The sequence below is a fragment of the Phoca vitulina genome, unplaced genomic scaffold (assembly GCF_004348235.1).
Source record: "Phoca vitulina isolate PV1807 unplaced genomic scaffold, GSC_HSeal_1.0 scaffold13, whole genome shotgun sequence".
Classification (NCBI taxonomy): Eukaryota; Metazoa; Chordata; class Mammalia; order Carnivora; family Phocidae; genus Phoca; species Phoca vitulina.
In genome coordinates, this window is record NW_022589716.1 from 44,518,777 (window position 1) to 44,534,588 (window position 15,812).

General features: G+C 51.7%; 1 protein-coding gene across 1 annotated transcript in view; it reads left to right on the forward strand.

The window, feature by feature from the left end:
* Positions 1-15,812, forward strand: part of NUP210 (nucleoporin 210) — a 109,564-nt gene that overhangs the window by 29,863 nt on the left and 63,889 nt on the right. The window contains exons 5-13 of the mRNA XM_032412013.1: positions 460-610; positions 2,551-2,683; positions 7,589-7,747; positions 8,293-8,361; positions 9,973-10,079; positions 11,115-11,255; positions 12,140-12,277; positions 13,225-13,380; positions 15,044-15,242. Of these exons, the coding sequence (XP_032267904.1) occupies positions 460-610; positions 2,551-2,683; positions 7,589-7,747; positions 8,293-8,361; positions 9,973-10,079; positions 11,115-11,255; positions 12,140-12,277; positions 13,225-13,380; positions 15,044-15,242 (1,253 nt within the window). The remainder of the gene's footprint in view (positions 1-459; positions 611-2,550; positions 2,684-7,588; positions 7,748-8,292; positions 8,362-9,972; positions 10,080-11,114; positions 11,256-12,139; positions 12,278-13,224; positions 13,381-15,043; positions 15,243-15,812) is intronic.

The window sequence follows — 15,812 nt, forward strand, 5'->3', positions numbered from 1 at the left end:
GGGGCAGGTGCTGGCCCTGAGCAGTGGGTAGGACGTCACAGGGAGTCCTGGGAGCCTGGTGGGCCTTGCTGGCACCACCCTGGTTGGGTCTGTGCTCTCGGGCCTGCTTCCTAGTTTCCGTGGGCCTCACCTCTCACACCTGGGAGAGAAGCATTTTGACTAAGCAGGTGGTCCTCATATTGCAGGGTTTACCCTAATCATGTGCAGATTTTGATAAAAGGCACAATGCCAGGCTTCAAGCAGATAAAGGCCTGGGCCAGGGCCCAAGAATCTGCGTTTTTCACAAGGAGGTGGGCAGTTCTGATGTAGGAAGTTTCAGGGACACATTTCTAAGCAGCACCAAGTAGGGCACCATCACTTACTTCAGCGTCTGGCCCCTCCTAGGAGGTGCCAACAGACAGTGAATCCATTAGGGTCTTTGCTTCCACATTCAGGTCTGATGACACATTCCTTTTCCAGAATCCTCACGTTCTTGGAGTCCACGTACATCCCTCCTTCCTACATCTCTGAGATGGAGAAGGTGGCCAAGCAGGGGGACACCATCCTGGTGTCCGGGATGAAGACTGGCAGCTCCAAGCTCAAGGCGCGCATCCAGGAGGCCGTCTACAAGGTGGGGCCCTGGGGCTCGGGAGGAGCGGGGCTTCCTGGCATGGCTCACAGCCATGCGCACATTTAGGAGTGGTACCGTGAAAGTTTCACTGTTCATGAACTGGGAACTTCAGGGTGTGATTCTGTATTTCTGTTGTTGGGTTTGGTGTTTTGGGGGCCACAGCTTTCGAGAGAGGTAGTTGGGGGACCAGCGTGTACCATCTCCAGAGCTCCAAACTAGTTGATCCGTTGTCAGTTTCAAGGGAGGTCCAGGAGCAGTGGGATGCTCATTAACCAGCTGATTTTCAACAAATACCCCCCCTCCGTCCCAGTGGAGGGATGCATCCAAACATTTGGGGCTCTGAAAAAACTGGGGACTTCCAAGTGTCCTCCATGCTGTTTCTTCCTGGGCCCCACTTTGAGCCCTGGGACTGGTGGTCCCATCTGTGGGGTTAAGGCTCCTTAGCTCACCGCCCCCCCCAAGTCGCCCTGGCCTCACTAGCACCTGCTTCTCCATCAGCACCCATCGGGGGAGGGATAGGACAGCAGAAAGAAGAGGTCCTGGTTCTTTCCTGGTTCTTGTGGGCACGTGTCTGCCCTGCCTCCTTTGAACTACAACCCTGAGATCTTCCTTCGTTTGCCTGGTTCCTGGAGCTCACACAGAAGGGTGTGGTCCTCCATCTGCCATTGAATTTCTAAAGTGACAGATGAAAGAACACCTCCTGATTTACTCTTCAGTGGTTCAGCCAGTAGGCCAGGGGTCCTGGAGGGTTTTAGAAGCACAGGACATGCCATATTGTAGGGGTTCATCTTGTAGCACCCTGCAGTTCATGTTTGGAGACTGCTTGTCTCTTTTTATTCTGGGCCCAAGCCCAGCCCACCCCACCTCTGAGCTGCAATTCCCCCTTGTCCTGCCTGCTGCCCGTCCATACGCGGCTTCCCTGCCTGCCCCCTGCTGGAAAGCACCCACTGCAGAGCGGGGCCCAAGGGCTGCTTTTGTCTCTTTGGATGAGTCAGAGATACTATGTAACTTACTATTAAGTAAGGAAACCTGTAAGATGTTATAGCTGGAGCAAAGGAGAACCCCAAGAATTTAGGAATAGAAGCAGAACTGGTCAATATCCACGGGATGATAATCGACCACACCTCCACCTGAGACAATGTATTTGCATCTCTGTGGATGAGAATCATTTTCTTTGCTGAGTTTTCTCCAACTTGAAGAGTTGCGAAAAGATCAAAGGCAGGGAAAGGTGCAGGCCCCCATAGACTCTGGGAACCCAAGGGGTGCGCTGGACTGGTGGTGGTTCTCCCATTTCAAGTCTCTCACACCTTTTCCTGATGAGGAGTTCATGGCGTGGCAGGAGGGGGAAAGGGCTGAGCACTCATCAGGGACATGTTTCTCTCCCATTTTCAGGTTTGCCTGTGGCTTCCCAACCAACCTGGCCTTTGGGCTTTTGTGGGTGGAGCCCCCGAGCCCCTGGTGGCCACAGTATCCATGGATATCACTCCTCACTTTTCTTTCTATGTAATTATTATGATTATACATTGAGCTATAGCACACGTAACGTAAAGTGATGTGCTCAGTACGGTTCAGCAGTAGCCGCTGAACACATGCCTTGTGAACACACAGGGTTCCCCCGGGGCTTTGGGGGTCTGAAGGTGGGGGGCTCTGAGCATTGCCTTGTTTTTTTACCCCTAACTTCTTTGTCCCTACATAAGCATCCTGAGAAGTTCTAGATTCTCTTTCTCTTGTCTACACCACTCTCCATTCCCACCCCACCTCACTTTTTCTTCTTATTTTTTATAAGTAGGCTCCATGCTGGGTGCGGAGCCCAGCACAGGGCCCGAACTCACGATCCTGAGATGAAGACCTGAGCTGAGATCAAGAGTCGGACGCTTAACCGACTGCACCAGCCAAGCACCCCTCCCTCACCTCACTTTTTCTACCCTCTTTCTTCCAAGCACGTGCGCCCTGCAGAGGTCAGACTGCTGATTCTGGAGAACATCCTTCTGAACCCAGCTTACGACGTCTACCTGATGGTGGGGACCTCCATTCGCTATAGGGTGCAGAAGATCAGGCAAGGAAAGATCACAGGTGAGTCACTGACTCAGCGAGGTGGTCATGGCAGAGGCTACCCTTTTTATTATTGTGGTAAAATACACATAATATAATTACAATTTTAACCATTTTTAAGTGTGTAGTTTAGTGATATTGAGTATATTCACATTGTCATGCAACCATCCCCACCATCCATCTCTGGGACTTTTCATCTTCCCAGAATTGAAACTCTGTTTTCATTAAACACCAGCTCCCATTGGTCCCCCCAGCCGCTGGCAGCCACCATCCTACTTTCTGTCTCTATGAATTTGACTCCTCCAGGGACCTCATATAAGAGGAATCTTACTATATTTATCCTTTTGTGACTGGCTTATTTCACTTAGCCATAATGCCCTCGAGGCTCATCCATGTTGTAGCGTGTGTCAGAATTTCCTTCCTTTTTAAGGCTGAATAATAGTCCAGTGTACGCATATTCATATTGAGTGCTTATCCATTCATCTATCGATGGGCGCTTGGGTTGCTTCTGCTTCTTGGCTATTGTGAATAATGCTTCTAGGAGCATGGGTGTGCAAATATCTTTTCAAGATGCTGCTTTCAGTCTTTTTGGGTGTATATCCACACCTTTGTTTTGAGAATGTCAGAAGCTGTGAGCTTCACATTGGAGCGGGTTTTGCCCTTGGTCAACCACTGACTGCTGTCCAGCCTTGGCCGACCACTGCCCCTACTTGGGGCTCAGTTTCCCCTTCAGATACCTTGAGGCCTTTCTGCCTATGCTGTGAGGGCAAAATTAATTAGTGGATGTGGATTTGTTCTGGAAATTCTAGAGTGCTGTGTATCTGTGATGCATTTTATATGGTGAGTGTTCTTAATACAGCACCAATCCTCCTAAGAATTATTATCATTTTTTTAAAGTTTATCCATGGGGCACCTGGGTGGCTCAGTCGTTAAGCATCTGCCTTTGGCTCAGGTCATGATCCCAGGGTCCTGGGATTGAGCCCCGCATCAGGCTCCCTGCTCCGCGGGAAGCCTGCTTCTCCCTCTCCCACTCCCCCTGCTTGTGTTCCCTCTCTCGCTCTGTCTCTCTCTGTCAAATAAATAAATAAAACCGTTAAAAATAAATAAATAAAAGTTTATCCATGTTTCATGGCCAGAGCACAAGACGTCAAGAGTGTCACCCATCTGTCCGAGGGCTTTGACACGTGTTCAGGCAGCTGCCTCCCCCAGGTTGGAGGGTCATTCTGTCTGTGATGCAGGGTGTTGTGTAAGAAGCACATAGATGCTTCAGTATCCAAGAAACTTGGGTTTTGTTCCATAGATGGGGTCCTGAAAGACACTGCCTCACCTGGGAGCAATGGATCTGTTGAGAAGTTACAGCGTGGCAGAGCACTCTGCCCCGCAGACCACGGAAGCTGAGAATAGGCTCCTTCTGGGTAGGAAGCAGGGCGGGGGCTCTTGGCCAGAGATCTGAGAGCTGGGCCCCAACCGGGGAGGGCAGTCAGCATGGTTAATGGCGGGTGATTTAATGAAGAGGTCTTGAGAGTTCACCCTGAATTAGTTCAGATGGCATAGTCCAGAGGAACAGCACATCTCAAGGGACCCAGAAAACTTGTGGGTTGGGTCACTGACCCACCATATATGTCAAAGCATCGGAACACATGAAAGGTAGCCCAGGGCAGGAAATAGGAATGTTGCCTCCCTTTCATCAATGGGGAAATGAGATGGAAAATTCCTCCAAAAATGAACACACCTGTGTGCTTGATGGTTCTGGTTGCTGCAGGTCTGGAGTGGCTTCCAGACAGAAGCCTTGAGAACCGAGCCAGCAAGGTCCACCATGACCTAGTCATACAAACGGAAACTCTGTCCATTTGTTTTAGTTGGATTAGGCTTGTTTTTTTTTAATTGAGATATAATTCACATCACTGTCTTTTTAAACAAGTTGACTAGACAGGGAAGTGACGACTGATGGCATGACAGGGACATGAATTTCAGCTGCTGTCTGTCTTGCGTGGCATCCCGTGTTGGCTTAGAGAATTCTAGGTTAGAGGCCAGTTATCTGGACTTATTAACATGCAGATAATTATAACCCCAAATTTATTCTTTCTCTTTTTTTTTTCAGTTTTCCTTCCTTGAAAATGTAATTTTTCTTCTTTTCTTCCATATCTTTATTTTCCTTCTGTCTGCCTCCCTTTATTGGCTGGCTCGCTTTCTTGTAAGCCCATTTATTGAGCACCTATTCAGTGCCGTGGTCTGCTAGAGGCTGCATATGCTGCCTGGGTTTCTGCCCTCCTGGAGCACACAGCCCAGCAGCCAGTCCAATGGTTACTCTGCAAACATCTTACAAGTGGGGGCGGGGAGGGAGGGGAGGGGCTCTTGGAGCTTATAATAGGGGGCTGTGTGCTGCCTGCAGGGCGGTGTTTCCAGCGGGGGCCACAGGTCTCTCCCCTCAGTTCTCAATCCTTTGGTATTTGTACTGCTTGAACACATGACTGGCACAATAACCAAATTATCAGACAGAACAAAAGGTGGGGAGGCCATGCTGACTGAGGGAGTTGGTGTCCAAAAGAACGTGAGTGAGTGCAATCATGGAAGGAACAGAGATAAAATGCACTGAGGCTGGGAGAATCACCTGCATAGGCTGGTGTCGGTGACCCAGGTGTCAAAGGGACTTGGAGCCCAGCACACCCTTGAGCCATGGCTGCCCAGAACTAGCTCTTATGGGCTATGTGAGCAGGGGCTGGAGCCAGAGGTGAGGGAGTGAGCTCACCATCCTTCTGGGCTCAGATCTACCTCCCCAGGAGCTCCATGGTCATCCCTGGAGCCTACCCGTGGTGGGGGGGATAAGAAGCACATCTGGAGGGTCAGCCAGGGTCAGGAGGGTCACAGAGCCTGTCTCCTAGAAGCATGTGGGCCTCTTGGCTTATAGAAGGGCAGCCTTGGTGATGGCCCTTTACCCTCTGCAGATGGTAGATGAGCTGGTCTGGTGCCCCAAGAACAGCCTTCCTATTTTTATAGATAGACAGTGACCCTTAGCATCTGCAAAGCCTTCTGCATTCAGTGCTTCTCACAAGTAGCGAGTTCTGCATTATAAGAGGTGTTTAAGGAGTCAAACAAACCCCTTATCTTCATTGTCCTAGGATTTTGTAATTATGTTGTTGTGCAAGATCTTTTGAGAATCAGTATATTCATTTCCCAAAATGGCCTATTCATTTGGAGAACTTTAAATAAAGGAGGAAGCTAGTGCTTCATAAAACAGCATAAAGTAATACTGCTTTATTGTGCAATGGCATTATTTTATTACGGCATGGATTCTCGATGCACTTCTGCCATATTCTGAAAATATAATCCTCAAGAATCTCAGCTCAGCTAGGCTGGGCTTCCCCCAGTTAGAGGACAAGGAGATGGGCTGTGTATACGCTAAGGGATTCTCAGTTCTGGTGTGCCCTGGAATCACCCAGAGGGCCTGTTCAAACTCAGAGAACCAGGCCCACCTCCAGAGTTTGATTCAGCAGCTCTGGGAGCAGTCATTTGGAGTTGGCAGGTGACACTGATGGTCCAGGGCCCACACTTTGAGAACCCTCTGCTCTAGGGCAAATTCTTGGGGACTTATTAGAACACACAGAAGATACCCTAAGACAGGAAGTGGACCAGTTGCTTCCCTTTTAAAGCTCCCGTTGGAATTCTTGGGAATTCTAAGGATGATCTAGCTGAAATTCCTCCTGGCCCTTGTCCTGGACACCTCCCATGGAAGGCCCTGAGCTGGGATCTGGGGAGGAATGGTGAGCAAGGGTGCAGTCTGTGGTCCTCCCTCCTGTCTCTTGCTGGAGGGCAGAGATGTGGCCGCGCCCCCAGGCTCTGTGAGCAGGTTGCTCGGTAGGAAAGTTGACAGACAGGACCAGGAGGGGTTGAGTAAAAGTGCTCCTGCTCTCTTTGTTCTTTTGTCTTGTTTTCTGTTCAGTTAGCCCTGTATAGTATATCATTAGTTTTTGATGTAGTGTTCAACGATTCATCCTGCTCTCTTTGGTTTGAATCTCAGCTCTGCCACTCCCCACTGGAGGACCCAGTGGGCTTCTTGGCTCGATTTCCACAGCACCACCATCTTGAAGCTGTGCGCATCAGCAGTACCCAGGTCAAGGGTGCTTGTGGGATAAAATGGGGTGACAGGCCCATAAAGCAGCAGACACGGTCCCACCACATCTTGATTTTGCGGTCAGCAGTAGCCATTTATAAAAGCGTTCGTGGTCACTACACATAGGCTGTGGAAGACTGACGCAGAAGCGGCAAGTTTTGTAGGATCGCTTATTTCCTGGGGAAATCGTTTTTCATCCCTCAAATCCCAGATTGAGCAGTTCTCTCTCTTCTACAATGTGACACCGAGCAGGGAAACCTTGATGGATGGTCAAGATAGCAACAGAGAACATTCTTTGCAGATCCTAGACTGAACTCCCCAAACCTGGTGGAAAACAATGGATTGGTGCCTTTTTGGACCCCCCCCCCCCAGAGGCTGCATGGCTCCCGTGAGCCCTACCCCAGGCCCCTCGGTGTAGCGGCAGAATTCACTCAACTCCTGGATTCTGCAAGCAGCCTGCAATTGGTGTCAGAGGCTGTGCTTAATGAAAAAAAAAAAGCAGTTTATGAGTCATTAAAAAACTGATTGCTTCTGAAAATTCATGGGTAGTGTCAGTTTTGTCCACAGGCATGGAGAATAATGTTAAATTTTAAAGTGTTGAGAAAATTATAACACTGTATATTAACTATAGTGAAATTTAAAAAAAAGTGTTGAAGAAACTAAGTAAAAAAAAAGAAGAAAGAAAGAGAAATCAAGCAGTCATACTGATAGTCGGGTCCAGGGATTTGGGGTGGGGTGGACATATGGGTTTCTAATGTTTCCTGTCTTTGCTCTTGTCTCCCCCACTTTGTTTTTTTTTGCTTCTGGGCGGCCAGAGCTATCAATGCCTTCTGAGCAGTATGAGCTCCAGCTTCAGAACAGCATCTCGAGCCCTGAGGGAGATGTGGGCCGGCCCGTGGCCGTCTTGGACCAGGACACATCGATGGTCACCGCCGTGCAGCTGGGACAGAGCAGCCTGGTCCTGAGCCACAGGAATATCCTTTCCCCGGCCTGTCTGCAAGTACATAAGCATGTCCTGTGCAGGAGATCTGCTGTTTGGAAGTCATTTTTCTCCCCGAAAGCTTGGCGAGGCTAAAAATAACCCTGTTTTCCCTCAAGGTCTGAAAATTGGAAAGAACCGAAATAGCAACACGGCTGTGTGGAACGCTCACCTCTGTGGGTGACTCATAGGAGAGGCTCCAGGATGGGAGGTGGTGGCAGGAGCAGAGCCTCGCTCCTCGCCTCCGGAACCTTCCCTGGCACGGGCAGCCCCATCCGAGGGTCCTGGGCAAGGCTGTTTCCAAACCGGCGTGTGGGTTGTCCCTGTCCTAGCCTTGTTCGTGTGGGCTCCAGTGTCCCTTGCAGAGATCCTCCTTTGCTAGTGTAGGAAGCGTGGTGTGGCCTCTGATTCTGGAACATGGCTTTGTTCTACTTGTCCTCACACAAGGGGGTTTTCATCCTCTCTCCTACGCATGTGAGCTGAATCCTGCCAGTTGCTCTGTTCTCCTTCTTGTGTTTTGTTCCTTAAGTAAGAATTCAGGTATCCGCATGCAGGGTGCTTCCAGGTTACCCAATAGCACCATCTACGTGGTTGAACCTGGATACCTGGGTAAGTTTGGTCATCCTGGGTCCTCCCAGGTGCTACTGACAGGAGTTAAAAAAATAATTAAGGCAACAACAGCTCCCCAGAAAATGCTTCACACCGGCCAGCTCAGCCAGCTCATGCCAGGGCTGCTCCCCAGTCCTCCCTGCATTGATGCACAGAAACAAGCAGAGGGTAGGCCAAGGTCAACGTAGGTGGGCAGCTCCAGAGGCCAAGAAGTGTTTGGGTAGAGTCTGGAGGGCTTTGTCTCCTCCTGGTTTCTATACCAGGGCTCTGTCCAGACCTGTGGACATTTGGAGGTTGGTCAGCTCAGTGACAAAGGAGCCCCTAAAGCAAGGACACACTTGGTAAAAGTCTCAGTGGGGAGGAAGGGGAGGCATTTGACCCAAGAGAGGAAGGGAGGACTCGGCGGTCATGGAGGACCCGTGGGGGCGGAGCCAGGGCCCAGGAGCTGCCGTAACTGATGAATGCTTGAGAGATGTCCAGGACCCAAGTGTCACCCCAGGTCATAGAGATGATGCTCCCTTTGAGTTTGCTCCGAGTTGACGCACCTGTTGGGTGTACTGAATTGGTTCAGGCGAGAGAACATTTGACTGACATGCAGCAAACCCCTAGGTCCTCCTGTGAGCCACCATGTGAGCTTGCTGATCGGTGCGGACCTGAGCTGACAATGTGGTAACACCAGGCAGGTGTGTCTTAGGAGCTTCATTTATTCAGGAAGGCTTTTTTGGTACCTTCCCTCAGTCTGGCCTGTGCTGGGCCTAGAGTTCTGGAGGAAGGAAGCTTAGGTCCTTGTGCTTGGTTTTGCAGAGAGAGAGCAGTGTAAACAGGTGGTGACAGGACAGTGGTAGAGAGTTAGTCAAGGTGAGTGCCAAAGAACAGCTTCTGGGAGATGAGGGTTGAGGCAGGCATTTCCCAGAAGCTGCTCCTTTGTAGGTAGGTCGGCCTGGCAGAGGTAACAGTTTGGGCAAGGGTGTGGTGAGAGAGTGCACGGTCTCACGGGGGTCAGCGAGCAGCCCATGCGCATCGTGTGTGGGGGCACAACTCCTGTCAGGCCTGGGAGGGAGGGCTGCTCACATGGATAGAATGCTCAGTGCCAGGCCTCAGAGCCAAGACCTACTGTGGATTCAGAGCTCTACCTACTGTGGATTCAGAGTGCAGACCTACTGGGATTCAGAGGGTTATGGATTCAGATGTAGACTCACCGTGGATTCAGAGTGCAGACCTACTGGGATTCAGAGGGTTATGGATTCAGATGTAGACTCACTGTGCATTCAGAGTGCAGACCTACTGTGGATTCGGTTCATACAACTACTGTGGATTCAGAGTCTAGACCTTCAGTGGATAGGTTCAAGTTTGAATGAGCCCAGGAGCAGTCAGTGTGGGATATGCTCCGGGTGGTGCTGGGGAAGCTGAGAGCTCACCCCAGCTTCTGCGGGCTCAGGGCTGATGGTGGGCATTAGATCTCACCATGCTTAGCAGCTGTTCTTTCTCCTTGGGGGAGTGCAGGTGAGCCGTTGTGGGGTCCTCCAGGTGTGCCTGGTGCCGTCCCCTTCCTCAGCGGCACGGCCCTGTACAGGCCCGAGTGTCAGGCTTTGTTGCTTGCCTGTTTTGTAGGGTTCACAGTCCACCCCGGTGACAGGTGGGTGCTGGAGACCGGCCGCCTGTATGAAATCACCATCGAAGTGCTTGACAAGTCCGGCAACAAGGTCTACCTGTCAGACGTGAGTGCCTGCCTTGGGTCCCGGTGGGGTGTCAGTGTGGGATGTGCCTCCTGGAGCGGCCCCCCAAAGCCGCAGGGCCCCCATGCAGGCAAGCTGAGTTATTGATTCCTAGTGGTGTTTCTGGGTCCATGAGAGACAGCACTGTGACATCTCTGGGGCCTCTCAGGACTTTGTGAACCTGCGAGTCTGTGCCCCCCAGCCCTACCCCTGCAGGGCCGGAGTGGGGAGAGGGGGCCACAGGCAGCTCGGTTCCAGAAGGCGGTGATGGGGGAGCAGTGTCCACCTGCTGCCTTCCTGCTCGTTTGTCATAGCCTGAGACTTCATGGTGCTGAGAATCCATCTCTTCCTGCTCTACAGAGGAGCAGGGAGCACTCCCTGACCTTTCCCTGCGGGGCCAGGAATACCTATAACTGTCCGGAAGTCCCAGGTGACCTAGGCTAACCTCAGTTAGCTTTCTGGCTCTAGAAAGGAATGGCAGACACAGGCAGAGGGAGAGGAGTCTCGGCAGGTTTTGGTCCTTCGTGAGAGGTTCCCAGGATCATCAGTTGGAATGCCTGGGACATTCTTAGTGGCTTCTGAGGTTTTAGAAGAAGGAGGCAGCGTTCCCCTGGGGGCAGCTTTGCAGGTCATTGCTTTCCTCGTGTTATTGAACAAAGACTGTCGATCACCATTTTTTTGGGAAGAAAACTCTGACGGATACTGATGGCATTCTTTTGTGTTTGGTGGTTTCCTCGTTGGAACCTCAGGGTCTGAGAAAGCCAACGATAGTAGGCCTCAGGCTCCCCTGAGGAGCACTGGGTCATCGGGCCATGCGGGGAGTGTGGTGGCCTGGGAGGGGGTCAAAGGCTGGAGGGCTCAGAGCCCAGTTCTAGGGCCTCGTCCAGCTCGTCTGCTGGTTTTGGAGGCCTCTGGGCCTTGGGCCGCCCCATGGCCCGGCCTGGCTGCTCTTTGTGGGTCACGTTGCTCCTTTCCTGCATTCTGACTTCCTGACTCATCCCAGAAACACCTCTCTCACCCATCCTGCCTCCCTTCCAGAATATTCGCATCGAAACCATGCTGCCTTCTGAGTTCTTTGAGGTGCTCGCTTCTTCCCAGAATGGGTCGTACCATCACGTCAGGGCAACAAAGCGGGGCCAGACGGCCATCGAGGCAGCCCTCACCTCTGTGGTAGACCAGGCAAGTCAGCACCTCCCTCTCTCTGTCCCCCTGCACCCTCCCAGGCTGGACATGAGCCCTGGGAAGCCGAGGAGCCCAACTTCAGCCTGGTGCACTGCTCTCGTGGGTACTCTGGGGGTTGCCTCCCATCTGGGCTCACGGGAGATGTCTGGTGGTGGGGCTTTGGGCTTTCCCTGACCCTGTGTCCACACAGGGTGCCCCTCCTACTTTGCCCTTTGCCAGCCTCTGTAAAGGTGAGCCTGCCCTTCTGGGATTGGGGCGGAAACCCTGTTGGGGAAGCGGTGTTGGGCCCGTGTGTCTAGCTGTGCTGTTTCCCGGGGCCATGAGCATCCCTCTGGCTATTTTAGTTCTTGGGTCCTTTAAGTCTTTTCAGTTTCCCCCTTTATTAAAAGACCAGTCAGTTATAGGTGTGAGCAGTTTTTTTACTGATTGGAACATTGGCATGGGTGTTCTCATCTTCCTACCCTGCACAAAACCTGTCCCGGCCCCTTAGGAGGCAGCAGAAAGAATGGCTTGCAGGGTAGACAGCAATTCCTGCCTGCCTGTCACTTCAGCTCTGGGGGCTTTGGACAAAGTTGCTGCTGTGCCCCATGCCTCAGTTTCCCCATCTGTAAAGTGGAGTAACCACATCATCTCATCTGGGGTGCTATGAGGATGAAGTCAAGCAGCATTTACTTGAGTGGCTGTTACAGAGCCATAGAAAGCTGTCTCCATGGAGACAGAGAAGGCTGCAGGGCATTTAGCATCTTCCTTCCTGCTCCCCGGCAATCACAGAATCTTTGTGACCTGATCTCCGGGGGGGGGGGGGGGGGGTCTGCTTGACTGGGAAAACCTCTGATGACCTGGTTGTCATGGTGACGTGCGGCGCCCTCACCCCCTTGTAGGATGGAGGGGTCCACACATTACGGGTGCCCGTGTGGAACCAGCAGGAGGTAGAAATTCACGTCCCAATCACCCTCTATCCGAGCATCTTGACGTTTCCGTGGCAACCAAAGACGGGCACCTATCAGTACACAATAAAGGTAACTGTGACACCCCACGTCTGGGTGCATTCCTTTGGGTGTTTCCATGGGATTGGGGCTCTTCACCTATCTTGTTTCTTTTAATCTTACCTTCTAGTGGTTGGAGAGAATTTAAAATCGGGGAGTTTTATGCTTTTTATATTTTCTGGGGTTTCTATCACAGCACTGTATTTTGGTAATCAGAAAAAAAACCCTGAAAAACAGAAAAGAAAGCATGATAAAGAAAACCTGGAATACAGGTTTAAATTCTACCTGCATTTGTTTTCGTAAAAAAATGATTGTTTTCTACAAGTAGCGTAACTATCCCTGGAGAAAAATGTGAAATTCAAGGGAAAAATATCTCTAACTCTGTCACCTATCAAGTGTTCTTGCTTTCTGATATTCACGTGCCCGTCTGGCCTTTGTTGGCAGGGACTGACTCCCATGGGGGCTTGAGCCCCTGTGGCCAGTAGAGTCCCCATCAGTCCCCACTGCCTCCCTGGCAGAGTGATGCCTGTCACTGGGACCCGCTGCCTGCGTGTCCCCTTCCTGGCCTCTCTCAGGTTCCGGGGTGATGGCCCCTGACCTGGGAAGCCGCTGGACTGTCTCTACTCCATGGAGGATCACCAGGAGCGGCTGGGGTGTGTGCCGGGAGGGAGCGTTGCGCCTGGGCAGGGAAGCAGCTTCCTGCACCTGACTCTCTGGCCCAGGGTCCTCCCAGTCCAGTCTGTAGGTGCTCCCAGGTCTGGGGCCACTGTTAGGGGCATCAGTAGGTGTCAGCCACAAGGCCCCCAGAATATGAGGAAGAGAAAGGAGGCAGGGTGGAGAGACCGAGGTGGGGAGGTGGTCTCCAGCCAGATGTCAGCCCATGGAGTGGGAGGCCGCTGACCATGCAAGTCAGAGAGTGAGACAGAAGGATGGACAGAGAGACCAGGCAGATGGACTGATCTGATGGTTTTCTTCTCCAGGCCCATGGTGGGAGTGGGAACTTCAGCTGGTCTTCGTCAAGCTACGTGGTTGCCACGGTCACCGTCAAGGGTGTGATGACCACAGGCAGTGATACTGGTCTCAGTGTGATCCAGGCACATGACGTGCAGAACCCGCTACATTTCGGGGAGATGAAGGTGAGACCTCAGGGGCCCGGAGGCTCAGGCTGGCGGTCTCTAGCTGCCTTCTCACATCCAGCCCTCAGGCTTGTACTTGGTGTTGGTGGTGGGCAGTGGGATGGACGTGACATCCCCCACCAGGCAGGGGATGGGACCCAGAAGGGCCAGGGCCAGCATAGTAGGAATTTCTGGAAGGGAGATCAGAGAACACAGAAGACATGAGATACTCAAAGGAGTCATTCTAGAAAACTCAGACCTGAAAGGTCTGAATCTCTGTATCAGAAGGGCCACTGAGTGTTGGTAAATTCACAGTGAAAGGGAGGCCCCAAACCCCACGAGACCTGGGTCTGACTCCTTTCCTTTCCCTCTACTGGGGCCCGACACCTGGCTCTTGACTCCAGGTGACACGGGACCAACTCACTGAGCAAAGGCCTCGGGTGGGAGTGGTCATCTGCAGCTGAGCTTCTGCCCACCCTGCCTCGGCCTCCTGACTTCTTGACCCTGACCTCAGCCTGCCATTATTCCTTCATTTAGGGCAGAAGTCAAAGCTCCATACACGGTGTGTCCAATCCCAACCTGCTCTTATGTTTTTTGGGACATGGATGGACAGGTTATTCTAGTCTTTTTATTTGGATCCACTTAGACACACACACACACACACACGGATGGACAGGTTATTCTAGTCTTTTTATTTGGATCCACTTAGAGACACACACACACACACACACACACACACACACACACCCATCCATCTAAAGACAGGTTATTCTAGTCTTTTTATTTGGATCCACTTAGACACACACACACACACACACATACACACACACCCGTCTAAAGACAGGTTATTCCAGTCTTTTTATTTGGATCCACTTAGACACACACACACACACACACACACACACCTGTCTAAAGATTGATCTCATTCTCATATAAAAAGAGTCATAACTGAGACCCTTTAGCTACAGCATAATTGCCAAATATGTGGATAAACTATGACCACCTTGCCCCCCTCCCAGCTTCTTTATCTCAGTAAATGTGCAACCTTTCACCCAATTGCTCAGTCAGAAGTCTGAGAGCAGTTCCTTGAGATACAGTGTGTGTAATGGTTACAGTCTGGTTTCTGGGGCCAGGCTGCCCAGTCCAGTCTCCACTGTGCTTGGGCAAGTCCCTTAAACTCCCGTGCCAGGTTCTTCATCAGGTGGAGGTTACTAATAGAATCTTCTTAACAAACAGGCTCAGGGGATTAAATTTAGCAATGTTTTTAGAACAGAACCTGGAGGGTGGAAAGTATTGTTTTATAGAAGTACTAGCTGTGAGTGATGACACCTCTTACCCTGTACCGTGGCCTTCTTTATATTCCTCCAGCAAGCTGAGCTGGTACATGGCTCAGGACCTTTGCACACACTATGTCTTCTTCCTACATTTTTCTCCCACGTTTCTGTCTGGCCACCTCTGACATGCCTCTCAGGTCTGAGTTCCTGTGTCACCGTATCAAAGGGGCCTTCCCGAACAGCTCTGTCCCTGAACTCACTCCAGTCCCCAGGACACATGTCCCCCAAGCTCAGTTTTCTCACTGACTTGTCCTCAGTACCCAGTGCACGGCAGCTCTTAGTAAATACTGGCGCAGGCCCTTCCTCTCCCGTGGAGCCTGATGACCCCCATCCTCGCCCCTGTCCTCCAGGTGTATGTGATCGAGCCCAGCAGCATGGAGTTCGCCCCGTGCCAGGTGGAGGCACGTGTGGGCCAGACCTTGGAGCTGCCCCTGAGGATCAATGGCCTCATTCCTGGTGGGGCCAACGAGGTGGTCACCCTGAGCGACTGCTCCCATTTTGACTTGGTGATCGAGGTAGAGAACCAAGGCGTGTTCCAGCCACTCCCAGGTAAACCAGGACTGATGAGTGGGCACCAGACAGGGGGATCAGGCCAGACCGCATAAGTTCTCAACATGGGCTGCCCCAGATTCCTAAATGGAGGGCTTGAGGCAATAGGGGGGCGTTATAGCATCAGGAATGGCGTCTATCCCCTTGTCCACCCTCAACAGTGGTCCGGTCTGGCTCTTGACCACCGTGTGACCTGCCTTGTCACTGGGCTTTCAGAACCACCCATCTCTAAAATGGGTGTCATCCTAAATAGAATTGCATGTCCTCATGCCCATTACACTGTCTAGAAAGTAGTAGGTGCTCACAATACACTGTCCATAGGGATTTTAGCTGGTGACAGAATCCTGACACTTTGGTGTTCCAACACCCTGAGCAGTCTAAGCCGTGCACATTGCTCTTTCCTCTTGGGCATGCCCTGCAGGGTCTTAGTGGTGATATCGGTGGTGACGGTGGCTGTGGCAGTTAGTTTAAGGGACGTCAACCCTGCCAGGTGCGGAGTGAGCACTCAGTGTGTGTGACTCATCAGACTTCTAGGGGGGGGCCAGGGAGCTGTGGTTGGGCCACATGTCA